We start from the raw sequence: 15,761 nt of genomic DNA, 5'->3' as shown, positions 1-15,761 counted from the left end.
TGATTCCTGTGATTGTAAGCTGCAAAGTTTTAAAAATGGCGATTTACATGGCGATTTAGTAGATTAGGCAAATTGGTAAAAAAGATGAGATTTGGTCAAAATCACACTTTGATAGCTCTGTCCAATGTAATTAACATTGTTACTTCACGTCACTAATAAGACCACATATGGAATAGTTGTGGGCACCTCACTGTAATGCTGGGCATACACAGCCAGATAAAATGTCTGTCAGACCGACAGACATTTTATCTGGCCAGCTGCCAGCCGCAGATATCGCCGGCATACACTGTGTATAGCCCGACATCCGCGCTCCGCCCCCGGGGGAGGAGACATTTCCCAGGAAATGTCTGTCTGTCGGCCGCGCTGGGCATACACTGCCCGATGCGGCCGGCAGTTACCGGGTAAATATCGCATCGGATGGGCATGCTGGACAATCCTGCATGCTCGACCGAGCAATATTTAACCCTCGGCCGCCCGCACACACGCTACAATTATCGGGGCGATCCGCTGATATCAGGGGGATCGCCCCGATAATTGTAGCGTGTATGGCCAGCGTAAGGAGGACATAGAGGAACTGAACAGGGTTTAGGTGTGAAACCTGATTAATAAAGAGAATAGAAGGGTGCATTATTAAAAGAGGTCAAAGATACTAAGGGGTATATTCAATTGGGTGAGTTTGAACACCGTTGCATGGGCGTGCATAAATTATCCACTATGATGCCTTACGCAGCCTGAGGACTCATAGTGTACGATGAAGTTAGCAATTTCGGAGTAAGGTCAGAGCTTGTGCAAGTGTGTGTGAGGCTGCGATGGCGCTCTATTGTCCCGATGTTATCGCAGTCTTGTTAAACATCATGGATGTGTGTAATGTAAAGTGGGCGTCATTATGTAGTGCTGCGGCGGCATAGCGATCGCAATGAATGAGCATACTATCGCAGTTGAACTGTGTGCGTAAACGCGTTTGCAATTGCGAACTGTAATGAATCAGGCCCAGAATCCTCTCTGTTACTTTAAGGACTGTAAGGTTTAGTTATCAAAAAGCATGGTTGGGAATGTAATGCCGGCGCTCGGGATCCCAGCAGCCAGAATCCTGCTGCTGGAATCCCGGCAGGGTTAGGAGGATACCTACCCGTGTCAGTCAGTATCTTAACCATCCCCCTCTCCCGACCCCTAACCCTCCCTCCCTGGTGCCTAAATCTAACCTCCCCCCCTAGTGCCTAATTCTAATATTCCCCTCTCTGCACCCTAAATCTAACCCTCCCCCCTTAAGTCCTAACCCTAACCCTCCCCCTAACCCCAGCACTTACCGTCAGGGTGCCAGTGGTCGGGAAACCGGCTCCGGAATTCTGATAGGTGTTGGGATTCCGGCGCCAGCATTCTAAGCACCGGCATCCCGACTGTTGGGATATTGACCGCATCCTGATTTGTACGCATCTCAGTTGCTACCTGCTTCTCACCGGCGGCTGAATGGGCATTACTTGGGGGCATCTTGGTGGTAACAGGTCGCATTAACAAAAAATAAATAGTGGTAATGGCAGCACTTGTGGCCAGAGGGCTGGTGGAGTTGCGAACACATAGAGAGTACGACTGATGCTGGGTACACACTGGGTGATATATTGGCCAATATATCTTGCGTCGGTCAGTGTGTACAGATGTCTGTCTGTGAACACATATTGCATTGGCTGGGATGCCTAGCCGATGGACAGATATGTCTACAGAACATACATGCCGACTATCTGGCTGCCCCTTCCGGGAGGGAGCAGCCAGATCAGCATTACTGGGGGGTGTGACCAGCAGACGGGGGCGGGGCCAGCAAGATGAGAAGTTTTTGCGGGTGGGGCGGAGCCACGTTAGTGCGTCATTTTGGCCTCGCCCCCGCTACACACTGCTGATATTACAGGCAGTGTGAAGCGGGGAGCGGTGCCAAAATGATGCGAATCGTGTCACCGCCCCCCTTCGCTGCCGGGAGACTTGCAGTGGGACAGGAGGGGTCAGCGGCAGCCGGGAGACTTGCCTGCCATCCCGGGAGGTCGGGAGCAGCACCCGATTTTTGGGAGGCTCCCGACCAAATCGGGGGGGTAGGCAAGTATGCTACAGAACACCCGTACACATGCAGCGGCAGCCGCTGCATGCCGGCAAGCGGGACCCGCGGCTGCCGGATAGATGATGGTTGTTCAGTGTGTATGAACGACCATCATCTACAGATATATCTGCAGATCACTCGATCTGCAGATATACAGTATCTGTCAGGTGTGGACCCACCTTAAGAATACTGATGGATAGTCGCATAAGAGTTACGATCACTGAAAGCATCCGGAATTGTGACCTCATTAAGTGCAACTCAGAAATCATGCCCCATGTACTGTATATACAGTTATACATTGTAACGCTGTAAATTATACCCAAATGCCCGAGTCACCGCTTTTATTAATTTAAGTTCACGCAGTCTTCCAAAGGACACATAAGCGAGAAGAGCTGTGCTTTTGATGTGTATTAATCATTTTAATAATGATCCAATGTAAGGTAGAAATATTGTCTCATGGTTTCACAGGTTTGATGAATAGATCCTCTGTGTATGTGTGTTGCTCGGGAAACTTGTACTGAGAGCAAAGTGTAATTGTTAGTAAGAATGGCATGTACTTGTGTTTGTGTGTGTCTATAGCAACCCATCCTGACTTGTCCTATGCCTCCAAATGACCACTGTGAATACTCAGAAGGCAGAGAGATATACAAAGCTTAGAATATTTCACTTTCCAAGCTGGTCCAATGGCGGCTTCCGCTGGGTCTCGAGGGAAAGTAGAATCAGGCTCTTTAAGTCGTTTTGCACCTTCTCCTTCTTTAGCGGAACTTCGGATGAAGGAGAAAAGATTTGTCTTGGATTGTGTCGCAACTGAAAGTATTGCAAAAGACTACAGCTTCTCCTTGCCAAAACTTGGCTCTGTTATCCCACCCTACAATGCCCAAAAGGATCTGCATGTTAGTGGATATTTCTGGAACAGGCCTGTGCCACCCCTGCTGAAGAGGACGGGACAGGTGAGTGTATAGCATGGTCTCCATTTAATTGCCAGTTTTGCAAGTCTCTTGTGTGCATAAACAATACAGTCTCCCAGTCAGTGTCATGTTCAGTACTCATTCACTGAGAAGCTGTTTTTGGGCTGTTGTGAAACTACAAGTTCCAGCATGCCTTGCCAGTTGCTTATTATAGGAATATATTCGGCTAAACTAAGTTTTTTGCTGCTAGATAAATGAAGTTATTTTGTTATCCTCATAGTAGTCTACGCGGAAGGCAATAAGTGCCGGTAACTAGGTAAACGTAGGAAAAATCATTTCTGTGACGTCAACATTTAATAAATTGGACAATATAGTGACAGCCATTCTCTGAAGAAAACTGAAGTTTGCTCTGGATTTTGGCTGATCATGGTATAGCAAATAGATGCTTAGGGCTTGATTTTGAATCAAAGTGCCGACATAAGCGAATGTCCGCGGCTGCCAGCTTTCTTACATTATGCTAGCATCCATCCTTCTATGCGAATATCCTTGCATCTTCATGCATAAGCATTGGTCCGCCCACTATTTCTCTGGCCATCATCATTAGTATCGGCACTTGCACCTACCTACTCGGTGCAAAAGTTCCGCCTGAAACAGGCATCCATGGCCGTAATTAGGGGTGTGCGAGCAGAGCCACTGCACAGAGCGCAGAGCTCTGTGGGTAGCACCGCCGATCACCCACGTCCCCTGCATCTGGCTAGTAGCATGCCTGGAAAGGCACCCTGTAGTCAGAATCTCTGCAGCGGTGCCGTCTGGAGCGTCCGTAGGAGGTATCAGGCATGCACACCGCTGCCCTTACAGCCCTAAGGATGCTTCGGGCATTCCTGTAATTCCCGGTGTTTGTGGCCCCACCCCTCTGTATGACGTCACTCTCAGTGGGCGTGGCCTGCACCTGGACCACACATTACGGCGCTGCAGACATCCCAGCTGTGTCTTCACGCCTCATACAAGCACGGAAGTCGGCCTATTTGCCTATGATGCTCGCATGACATTCCCACCAGATAGATCTGTTCCCTGTGTCTGCACAGAAATCACCCAGTTGCCGCCCAGTAACTCCCAATTCACGGATGGAGAGAAGCGCCCAGACACGGAGCAAACTATCCTCTCTCATGTCCTCCGTCAAGGTGCGTATGTATGGTTGCGATGTGTGAGCAGTTTCTGGTTGCTGTCTTCGGCACATGCACAGTCTGCTGATAATCGCAGGATGCATCCACTTTTGGATTTACGTCTGAAAAGATTACATTGAAAAACAAATTGCTGACTGAGTACAAAGGCAATCCCAGTTATCCCAGTAATTCTTAAAGGAGATTTATCTCTTTTCAAGGAATACATGATGCTACATTTCTTTAAATAATGTGAGTTTTCCATTGCAATCAATCTGTTTGATTTGGTTTATGTAAGTAAATATAATTTATTGTGAAAACAAACAAACTATATATAGTCATTAATGTCAATATTTACTTTCTACATATATGTACTTGAAAGGTGTTAGCTAATTTATGCAAATCTCCGAAAAACAAAGAAAATAACTCCGGCGCTTAATAGAAAATAAATATATAAACTTAAATTTAAATGAATCTCAGCTGCAGAGAGTTTGGATGAGTCTGTGAAAAAACTCACCCTAAAAGAAAGAACAAAAAAGAAATAGATATATATAAAGAAAAAACTCTCTATATAAAACCTCTGCGCTAATAAAAATCAATTAAAAGGGTGAATTGGCAGATAAATCACAGCAACCTTTGCTTATGCAGAAATTCTTCAGGACTCGATCAATGAAACATAATATATTTAATCATACACATAATGAAAATTAAACTAAAAATTTACATATATCACATGATACCATAATTGATAGCAATTGCTTAAAGTCACTCTCGTGCAAAGTTCCTTATATAATAATGGTATTATCTCGATTTGTTAAATACCACTATCCCTTAATTAAAATGTCCTGCTGCCATCCGTGTTTAGGCATGTAAGGAAATATAAAGGAGGATTTTGTCCTGCTATTGAAATAGATGATAAATTATCCTCATATGTGCATAGGGGTAGAAAATTGCAAATGTCCTGTATAGATGTTCAGTTCGTGAACTGGCCAGACTGAATAGCAGCTAAAGTTAATGCTCACCCTGCTGGTGTGCTCGATAGCCACAAGGCTTCCTGTTTGAGCTCCGGCTGAAAACGAGCCTTGGACCCAGTGTCAGCAACAGCCTGCCGTCCACTGAGGAGGTGTCTTACAAAGTAACAGCGGCCGCGCTGTATAGATACACTGTAGCAGTGGCGTTATCTCCGAAAAAGTAATCTTGGTAAATAGGGTTAGACTGCAGTACCCATTGAGAATAATGCCCTTGTGCACTCCCCGTATGGGGCACCCCTCTATCCCCAGCAGCCGGTAGCTGACTGATGCGGCTTGCCGGCACCCGCTGCATCAGTAGACTCTGGACACTAGAGTGTGCCCAGAGTCTACTGCGCATGCACAGATCGCCGGGGAAATGGCGCTGCCACCATTTTCCCGGCGGTTTCCTCACTGCGCATGGGCAAAATGGCGGAAAAATGGCTGCGGCGGCCATTTTCAGGCGTTTTTAGCAGCGCTGAGACACCCAACCCCGGAACTTCAGAGAGGTAAGTTTCGATAATATGGGTGCAGGGTGTGCGGTGCTGGCCCCCCAGGAGCCCGTGTGCACCGCGCACCCTGCACCCATTATAGTTACGCCCCTGGGGTGGTATCCGCAAACTTCTTACTGGCAAAATCGCCACAATAAAATGCCTACATGTGTTGACCAAATATGCCCAATAGTTATTGACTACAACTTGCTGTGCTTTACCACCCCAACCAAGCAAGACAAGCCCAGCGCACTCACACACACACATACCTACAACGAAACCGCAAATCCAGGAAGGGAGGGAGGGAGGGAAAAATAGTCCAGATGAAAAAGAGGATGAAGTTCCTACTACCCAAACCCTATATAGGTCATCTTAAGTTGTGACCCCCAGTAACCTGATTGGCCTGACAGCTGCCCCCTGAGCTTCAGCCCTTCCCTATGTAAAAAATTTAATCCCTATGCTCCCTGACGCTTGTAATCAATTTGCAGAAACTGCTTTGGATGTTTAATTTCCCTCTGGCCTATTTACCCCTCAACCTATTCATACCTCAATCATTTGGAAACTGACTTAAGGGACGCAGGGAGGGATGTATGAGTGGTGCCGTCACCCACTGATCCACGCCCCCTGCATCTGGCTAGCAGAGCGTCTTGAACAGCACCCTGCAGTCAGTAGCAGTGCTTCAGTGCTGCCCAGAGCATTCAGAGGGGTCTCCAGTCCAGGAACCCTGCAGTGTGTAGAGCCGCATGGAGCGTCCGGGCAGCTCTACACTTTCTCCTCCCAGCAGCCCCGCCCCCTCACATGATGTCACGTGTTCGGGGGCGGGGTTGGCACAGGTTACTGGAGAGCCCTGCTCCGGCAGTGACTAACTGTTCCATGTGATTTTTTAGGTAAAAATGGCTTGATAAATAGTTCCGTTTGTCTCAAGATCGGGATGACTGAGAATGCCCCGACATGGCCACGCTGCGTTTACTGGCAGGATTTGTTTTTACATTTTTTTTTACCAATCACCAAAAGGTGAAAAATTAGATTCATCTTCAATGGGAAAAAGGATATACTGTGCACAGTGTTCTCTGAGGCAGAAGCTTTAAGAAATATTTCCCATTGATTTTCGTAATGCCACAGCCGATGGGCATCTTACTGACACTTCTATTGGCTGCGGTGCTAATCCGCCACTGTGCGTAGAAAGACGCGCCATCGGTCGCCCCATCAGATATTGCACCAGCCCTATGGAGGCGCAGAATGTCCGTCTGAAGATGGGCGTTGGTGCCAGTGCAACTGTGGCAAAAGCCACAGTCATTGGCCGTGACACGCCTGCCTCTGGTTAGCCATCCCCCTGTTACCTCCCAGGAAAGCCCACCAATATTGCCTCCTTCTATGTCCAAATTTGTTCTGTGTCTCTCCCGGGGGTAATCATTGGGACACATGCCCAGTGCGACTAGGACGCATGCGCTGACTTAAAACACTGGCCGATTGCATGCGGCATTGCACTGTGTCTACCTCTGAATCAGGCCCTAGATGATATGTTGTACTGTGCCATTGTATTGGTGAGTATGCTGCGATTGGGTATTCTCCATACAGAGTAAAAAGGAGACCAGACTCCATGTTAGGACACTGGACAGGGGTATGGTAGACATATTTAAAAGAAAACTAACAGTAGAAAAAAAATTGTGAAACAATATATGTGCATGGCTATTTCACATCACAAATAAGAAGCCATTTTGTTTTTCTAGTCAGACGGAGGAACGTCAATCCACGGTGAACTTGCCGACCGTTTCCAGTTTAAAGGTGCTGCCGCTCTTTACTTACTAACAAGAAATAACTGTGGAGCAGGTACAGTAGTTTATTTTGTGTTATATCAAATTATATTTAGATTTGTTTGTTTTTGATGCTGTGGTAAATGAATTATCACAGGGCCTGTTATTACCTTTTGTTGCTGCGTTTAGAGGGAGAGGCTCTTGTCCCAATTCTTATGCTGGGTACACACTGGCCGATATATTGGCAGATCAATTTATCGCCCAATATATCGTGCCCCCGTCGGCCAGTGTGTACAGACGATATGTCTGTGACCTACGTCGGTCACAGACATATCGCATTGGCTGTGCTGCACAGCCAATGAACAGATATGCCTGCAGACATATCTAGCCATCGGCAAGTGTGTACGGGCGATCAGCCGATTGCCCATACACAGAGGTGCAGAGGGGGGAGGGGGAGCCGCGAGCGGGGTACTACTTACCCGGGTCTCCGAGATGCACGGCATTTGTTCTTCTCCTGCAAACCCGCTGCTCTGCTATGCAGAGCAGTGGTTCGTGCTCTCCCCAACTTCCCCCCCACTGCGGACACTGCGGCCTGCTGGTGGAACAGCGGGACAGTCCCAGAAAAACGGGACTGTCCCGCTGAATGCGGGACAGTTGGGAGGTATGCTTTATACAGGAGTCATATTTACGACACTACCTCCCAACAGTCCCAATTTATGGGGACAGTCAGGAATTGAGGGTACTGTGCCATTCTCTCAATTTTCATCCCTTTGTCCTGATTCATATATAGTTAGGAGATACGCCTCACTGCTGGACATCCTTTCAATGTCGTGTGTACCAGCATGGCATTGAAGGGATAAATGGCTTTTTTTAAGGGAGGTAAGGGGGCTACTTATGGCCTAGCACTATGGAAGTCATGCCCACTGTGAACTGGCTACAAACCTGTAATAGTATATGACCCCAATTCAGGCATGTCCCAATTTGAATTTCTCTCATGTGGGGAGGTACTATATGAGGCACTTTTATGTCACTTTAATGGTCATTTATGTGTTTTATGCAAACTGTTCTCTCTGCGTCAGATTACTGGCTGGGCATTATAGGGGTCTGCCTAGGGCCTGGAGTAGTCAGAAACTGAGGACTCTGTACAATTGAAGTACATTTTTCTGTACAACAGGGATATCTGTACAATGAGGCTAGCAGTGAGGGCTAATAATGAGGTTATCTGTGCAGGAGGGTCTGTGCATTGTAGCTAACAATTGACTTTGTGCCATTCGGTCTATCTCTAAATATGGGTTCTGTGCTATGAAGCTCACTGTCCAGTGTGGCTGGCAATACGGTGACTTTGGGGGAGATGTATCAAACCTTTGAGAGATAAATTGAAAAAGTTGCCCATAGCAACCAATCAGCACCTGTCATTTCATAGACTGTGCTACATAAATGACAGTAAGAAGCTGATTGGTTGTTTTAGGCTTCTCTCTCCAAGACTTGCTTGAAATGGGGCTCACTATACAATCTAAATATGTGTTTGGGGTCACACAATGAAGCTCATTACTGGTTGTATGACATTAGACCCTGCTCCTTGGATAAAGCTACTGTAGCACCAATCACTAGTGGTACTAATCCAAGACAACATTTACAGGGCTCCCTGTGCAACGTGTTTGGTTGTGGTTTTGTGCTCAGTGGTGATAGCAATGCTATCTATATAAATGGCTGCCAATGGGATCTGTTGAACAGTACCCTCAATACATTGATCATGATAGAAGAGTGCTGGTGTCATTGTATGTCTGTAGAGAGAGCAGAATGAGCCCCACAACAAAATGTCTTCCCTGCTAACCATTAGGGCTTCCGCTGTTTGCTGACCTCACAGTGTATACAGAGCAGACATAGGGTCAGTGCATCTTGATCTATATACATGTATGGCTATGTGACCATTGATTATTCCTGCATGAACAGTTATTGATATGATCAGGTTGTGTAACCACCAACGTTTCTCTCATGTCCCAGGTCATTCTGCAGAACACGTCAGGGGTCACGGCCTGTTCTTATCTTCTATCAAACCTGTAATTGGCTACAACGGACTGTATGGGTACAGGAGGAACACCCCCTCTCTCAGAAGAATGCCCTCCCCATTTGGAATTGTGACCGAGTCAGCAATTTACTAAAAATGCATAATGATTGTTCTTTTGAGGAATGTACAAACTGCTCTTTTTCCAACTGGATGAGTGTAGTTTAATCATTATCATTATACAATATTGTCATTCTACACATAGAAAAGATGATGTGTTCTGACTTTTAGAGTTACTGGAATATGTTTTAGTAGATAATCATATTTGTCTTTAAAATGGTTGTCATATAATCTGTACTGTGCAAATATGTGGAGAAAAACAAAGCAGATTCTGTGTCACAAAATGGATGCCGTGTTATAAACATGCGCAGTAGGGAAACCGTGTGGGAAAATGGCTACTGCGCTATGTCCCCAGTGATTTGCGCATGCGCTGTAGACTCTGGCATAGCACTAGTGCTCAGAGTCTACTGTGCTCAGTGCGCTACTGGCCGCCGGGCAGAGAGGAGGGGGTCCCAGACAAAGACTGCACACGGGCCCCCTCCCCCCTAATTCGCCCCTGTTGACGGGTGTGTACAAACTTTCACAGATATATTGCATCTGTCCTGGAGCACAGCTGAATCCGATATATCTGGCTGTGTGTACGGGTGACCCGCTGACCGCCTGTACACTTGCTTCAGGAACCGCGGATGTCTGACGTCTTAGCTGGGCAGGCACATTTAAAGCCACTCAGTTGGTATCCTAGCGCAGTCACATCGAGCGGAAGATTGGTAAGTGTGTATTGTTTTACCAATCTTATGCTCGGTCTGCAGATCTCTGGGTCGGCAGCAGGGGCGTATCTATAATGGATGCAGGGTGTGCGGGGAACACGGGCCCCTGGGTCCAGGGGGGCCTCGCACCGCACACCCTGCACCCATAGAATTACTTACCTCTCCGGAGCCCGGCACTGTAAAAACGACTGGAAAATGGCCGCCACAGCCATTTTCCCGGCATATGCGCAGTACAGGGAAAATGGCCGCTGCTGCCATTTTCCCGGTGACCAGCGCATCCTCTATGGCCTCTGGGCGCACTCTAGTGCCCAGAGTCTATAACTCCGGCGCTGGCCGCGCACAGCTCAGTGCACAGCCAGCCGCCGGCCAGAAAGGAGGGGGCCCGTGTCGGAGACCGCACATGGGCCCCCTCCTCTCTAGAAACGCCCCCGGTCGGCAGATATATCGCCCTGGTGTGTACCCAGCATAAATGTTTAATTTGCTACACATTTGATGTCAACTGAGTTTTGTATTATAAAGCTGATGATATAGACAAGAAGGGCCCGGTTCAAAGGTGGATGCAGCTGCGGCATCCTGTGTCAGCGCTACTGTACCTTTAAATGCAGCCGCTGTCAACGACACTCCCCTGTACCCACGTCTGGCTAGCCACCCTGTTACCTCCCAGAAACGCCCAGTGAAATCCACAGACCCTGCATCCAAATTTGTTCTCCGGCCCTGATTCAGAGCCGGACACTCTGACAGAGCGCTCGCTCTGAATCAGGGCCGTCCCTCTGAATTTTAGAGTGGCCTCCTGGCCGCTCATATAGCTGTGGGTGACCACCCACAGCAATAGCGAGCGGCCAAAAAGATGGTCGCGATGGTCAAGACCATCGTGACAATCGGGCTTGCGACAAGACCCTTGTGGTAGGGTCTCGTTGCCGCAAGCCCTGGAGTGCTTTTGGCTCTATCAGAGACGAAAGCACTCCCACTGACATCACTTGTGATGTCAGTGGGGCCGGCACCAGATGGCCAGCCTCGCCCCCGGCACGCCCACCAAAGGGGGTGTGCTGTCACTCACCATCGACAACACGCCCCCTTTGTAGCGAGACCCATAGCGACGGCTTGCCCGTTGCTATCCGGGATCTCGCGCATGCGCACAAGGGAGGCGCCTCCGTCGTACGCATGCACACTGGGCTAACATTGACCCGCTTGCGAGCGGGTCTGAATTAGGCCCTTCTTACGGTAACCATTGAGACATATGCGCAGTACTTATAATACCCCGAAATGTGTGCATATCAGCATGGCGAATCAGGGCCATTATGTTACCAGATAAATATTTGCAGCATTACAGAAGCAAATGCTAAATAGCAAAAAATTATTTTGGCTACAAATAACTTGTTTGGTATTACCATGTCTATTTATAACACGCAAGAAGATTGTGTAAAAATAAAAAAAAAACATTTTAGCTACAATAATTTATTACTGTAAAATGTGTTCATCAGTTATGTGAGGATAATTATATTCATCACTACTTATGTATATAAACCTAGATTATAAATAGCACATCATAGTGCATGTGGTTAGGTAAAGTGCTCTGAGCCTCATATACAAAGTATAAAGAGGCGTACACACATAACAATTTTTTTAACAATTTAACTACAACGACATCGTTACCGTTAAATCGTTTATAAAATCGTTCTTTTTTTAAGGTGAACGATGAACGAAAATCGTTCATGCGCACTCCCATTTGTAGTTCATCGTCCATTCTGACTGTCCAATAAACGATTTTCGTTCAGAAAATCGTTCATGTTGTACAGAGTGAACGATGTCCATTCACTGTATGCATGATTAAAAAATCGTTCATCATTCATGAAAATCGTTCACAAAATCGTTCATTAATTTAGTAACCAACGAATTTGTAAACGATTTTCGTTCACTTTTTCAAGGGAAAGTCTGAACGAAAATTGTTTGTTACTAACTTTGTTACGTGTGTATGCAGCTTTAGCCTTCCAAGGCACAGCACAGTACCCTCTGTGAGATCGCATGCACCTTGCTTTGTACAAGAGATCTAGATGTCGCATTTACCATATAAAATACAATTTAATACACTCACAAATACAAACTAAAAGCTCAAATTAAATACAAAGAAATACAAAAACCAGTTGTCTTCTTGAAAAATTAAAAATGTTCTAAACTGCGGGGTCCGAATGCAAATATCAATTAAGTAAAGTGAACAGATGACTTCATATAATATAACAGTCACACTAATTGTGTATGTACAATAGGAGGGCTCCAGTGGCAATCGGTCAATCACAAGGTGCATTAATATCAACATCAGTGTGTATTTTGCATCAGGCGTCGGGAACACACCACCAGGTCAGACACAGTCACAATTACATGAGTATCCTATTATTGTTCTACATTTGCACTCCTCTTCCATTTACTGTTCCACGCCAGGAATTGTAAGTGCAAAATGTGTCCAGATCTGCATATCTACGGAAACATAAGGCTTTTTCATGTGCGCATATACTGTACAGAAATACTATCTTACACTAAACTAATGCTGCCCATCCACTACGTGATTTTGGCAGGCGATTGCACAATAACGACCTCGTTATCGTGCAATCGCTTGCAAATCATCCGCAAATCGGGCACTTAAAAGTCGTAAACGACTAGCGATGCGCCCGCTGGTCGTTTCCGAAATATTTAATCGGGCAAACATGCTGGTCAACCTGACGATAACGTCAGGTTCAGCATGTTGCCAGATATTTGATGAGCCTGCACTGAATGACAGCTCGTTCAGTGTAGGCTTATCACAGACATAGAAACCATAGCACGATTATAATGTCATAATCGTGCTGTTGTTTCTATAGTCTGCTAGTGGATGGGCAGCTTAAAGCTGACCATGCACCAGACCAACTTTCCCCCAACCATCCAACTACAGTAGTTGGTTGGTTGGAATGAAAATCTGGTAATGTATGGGAGTATTGACAATCAGCCTTTTGCTCCCAAACACCAGAAAACTGACAAAAGCTGTTGTTCAGGCACGTTGGTTATATCAAATAGATTTAACCAACATGCCTGAATGAAATTTTTCATCTTTTTTGGTGTTTGGGAGCAAATTGCTGATCATCATTGGCTCCCATACATTACCGGATTTTTATTCCAACCAACCAACTACTTGGATGGTTGGAGGAAAGTTGGTCTGATGTATGGTCAGCTTAAGATGCATGCAACCAACTCTAATGAGCCCACTGTTTGTTAAGGTGCATTTAACTGAAATCTAACCACCTGTACGTTCTTGCCCATCAGTGTGAACACTGTTTGGAAGTGGGCAGGGGATAGAACAAGTAGTAGCTGATCAGATCACTGGAATACTAATAGGAGCCAGAGATGTGTGTGATCTCGTAGGGGGTCAGTAACCTCAGACTGAGGGCTTTAGCACTCACTACTGTAGCACCAGGGGCGTAAATTCATCCCAGTCGCCCGGAGGCAAGTTAGAGTTTGGCGCCCCCCATAAAAAAAGTATACCAACGAAGTCACACCTAGAAATAATATATGAAGAAGATTCTATGGGGTCTAGAGGTGTATGATAATTTACATATCAGGTATAAATGTATGAGAGTCTGTGCCTGATTAAGTGCTATCAAGTCCCACGGTTTTGCAGTGTCAAGACCCAGGTATAGTTCTCCTAACGTTAGTGCATAGGTACATGGATAATATATATATATAGATAGTCTTCACAATTTGTACATGAGGCATCTGGTACACAGCAGGACACCGACATGCATTTTGCTGTGGCTTTTAGCCTTGGCAGCACCGAATGAGGCACAGATGCTCAAATACAATTATGCCTAATATGTCAATTTTGTTCCATGACTCCAGGTACGCTGTGTGACAACGGTTGGTAAGTCAGCTAGACTCACCGAGTTTCAGCCGACTCTGCAGCAGCATATGCTGGTGAGCCGCCGTTTGTTGTGATACATAATCGGCGGTATCCAGTAGGTGGCTCTCTGTAACGGTGGTCCCTGGGATAGATGTCTCGGGTCTCAGCTCACTGTCCAGCAGCAGTGGTGGGTGCACCGTCACTTGCTGCAGCGCAGGCTGAGGGGTATCAGACGGGAACCTTCCTGTCCCTTTTTGCAGGTCTTAGCGGGTCTCCCAGGACAGGGCTAATCAACGCTGCAGCAGGTGCGTCGCTGCAGTGGAAGATCAGCGGTCACACTCATTTTCCTCTGTGAATCACACTTGCCGGACATGCTATAGATGGAGGAGCCCCTTCAGGGCTTGGAGCCCGGAGGCAGGCGCCTCCATTGTCTCTGGGAGTTACGCCCCTGTGTAGCACTCAGTAGCCATTTTAGCCTATGAGCTACATAACACACCATTTGCTAGGAGGGGGCTCAACAGTGGCAATCTACTGTACATTGCATTACCAATCACTTCACTTCTAACATATCGCAGGACTGTGCTCCTTTCAGGGCCCCAGTTCCTGGATGTGATTTTTAATAAGTTTGAGCAAAACTTTAATTTCCTATTGCCACTATAATAAATGGTAATTGTCAGGTCTAAAACACGATCATTAATAAATATGCCCCCATGTAATCAGGTAAGTGTGTATCTATAAAGACATCAGAAGTCACAGATGATTGGTATAATTGTAGTTCCAAATGTGTAGGAGCATACTGTACTGTACGTTCCAGGTAAGGGAGAACTATATGCTGACTATGAGCCGGATTCATTACAGATCGCTATTGCGATTGCAGCTGCGATTAGACATACATGCCCAATGCAAAAATATGCTAATATTTGCAATCTCTATGCTGTCGCAGCTTAACATAAAGACGCCCACTTCCCCTTACTTACATCCGTAATACTTAGCAAAACAGAGAAACCATCGGTAACATCGGAGCCTCATGCACACTTGCACAAGGTCAGACCTCACTCAGAAATTGCTAACCTCGTCGCAGTGGGAATTCGAGCTGCGTATACCATCGCATTGGCTAATTTATGACGCCCCTGTAACAGCATTTGAATGCATTGACACGCCTGCATTTCGCCAACCACCCTCCTGTCACCACCCCCAAATGCTCACTTCCTGTCAATCAGTCTGCAATGGGTCTGCATAGTGTCTGCGATGGCAGTGTGATCGCAGTGAGATCTTTGCGCACGCGCACTGCATACGCATGCTCAGAACACAACAATTGGCCGTCTACGTGTGCGTAATCGCACTTGCGATCCGTAATGAATCAGACCCTATATTCTCTGCACCTCATCAAGTCACCCCCATCTGGACACATTGCATTCCCATGACTTGTTAGATTCTAATACGTCATCAGAACATTTAAGCAGCACAGCATTGCTATGTGGTGATTGTATGATTATGCTATGGCATCGAACCCTTACAGCTTGCCAAGGTAGTAACACCTCGGCACCAGGTGTTGATAGATTCCATAGCTTGAATAATTCTGATAAACTCTACAATTAAAATGGACTATAAGTGAGGATCTTGTACATGTTTTCCCATCCATCGCATCAAGGTGAACCCCA

At 46.4% G+C, this 15,761-nt stretch overlaps 1 protein-coding gene across 2 annotated transcripts; it reads left to right on the top strand.

Annotated features, from left to right (window-relative positions):
- The first annotated feature begins 2,717 nt into the window (after nucleotides 1-2,717).
- On the top strand, nucleotides 2,718-11,655 carry SPMAP1 (sperm microtubule associated protein 1). Of its 2 annotated transcripts, none has more exons than XM_088454221.1 (3): nucleotides 2,718-3,033; nucleotides 7,380-7,434; nucleotides 9,408-11,655. In XM_088454221.1, the coding sequence occupies exons 1-3, from the start codon at nucleotides 2,767-2,769 to the stop codon at nucleotides 9,563-9,565; spliced, it is 480 nt and encodes a 159-aa protein (XP_088310347.1). In that variant the 5' UTR covers nucleotides 2,718-2,766; the 3' UTR covers nucleotides 9,566-11,655. The 2 variants fall into 2 exon arrangements, with proteins under 2 accessions (XP_088310347.1, XP_088310346.1); XM_088454220.1 differs by having other exon boundaries at nucleotides 7,380-7,479.
- The last annotated feature ends 4,106 nt before the right edge of the window (nucleotides 11,656-15,761 follow it).

This window comes from Taudactylus pleione, unplaced genomic scaffold, assembly GCF_031769625.1.
Source record: "Taudactylus pleione unplaced genomic scaffold, aTauple2 ptg000610l, whole genome shotgun sequence".
NCBI classification, from domain to species: Eukaryota; Metazoa; Chordata; class Amphibia; order Anura; family Myobatrachidae; genus Taudactylus; species Taudactylus pleione.
This window is presented reverse-complemented; position numbering and strand designations above follow the sequence as displayed.

What these genes read in the sequence shown, in the direction of transcription:
- SPMAP1 (XM_088454220.1), top strand. Translation starts at nt 2,767, where the DNA reads ATGGCGGCTTCCGCTGGGTCTCGAGGGAAAGTAGAATCAGGCTCTTTA. An exon ending in TGCTGAAGAGGACGGGACAG is followed by an intron (nt 3,034 to 7,379) that starts GTGAGTGTATAG and finishes TTGTTTTTCTAG; the next exon opens with TCAGACGGAGGAACGTCAAT. An exon ending in AAGAAATAACTGTGGAGCAG is followed by an intron (nt 7,480 to 9,407) that starts GTACAGTAGTTT and finishes CTCATGTCCCAG; the next exon opens with GTCATTCTGCAGAACACGTC.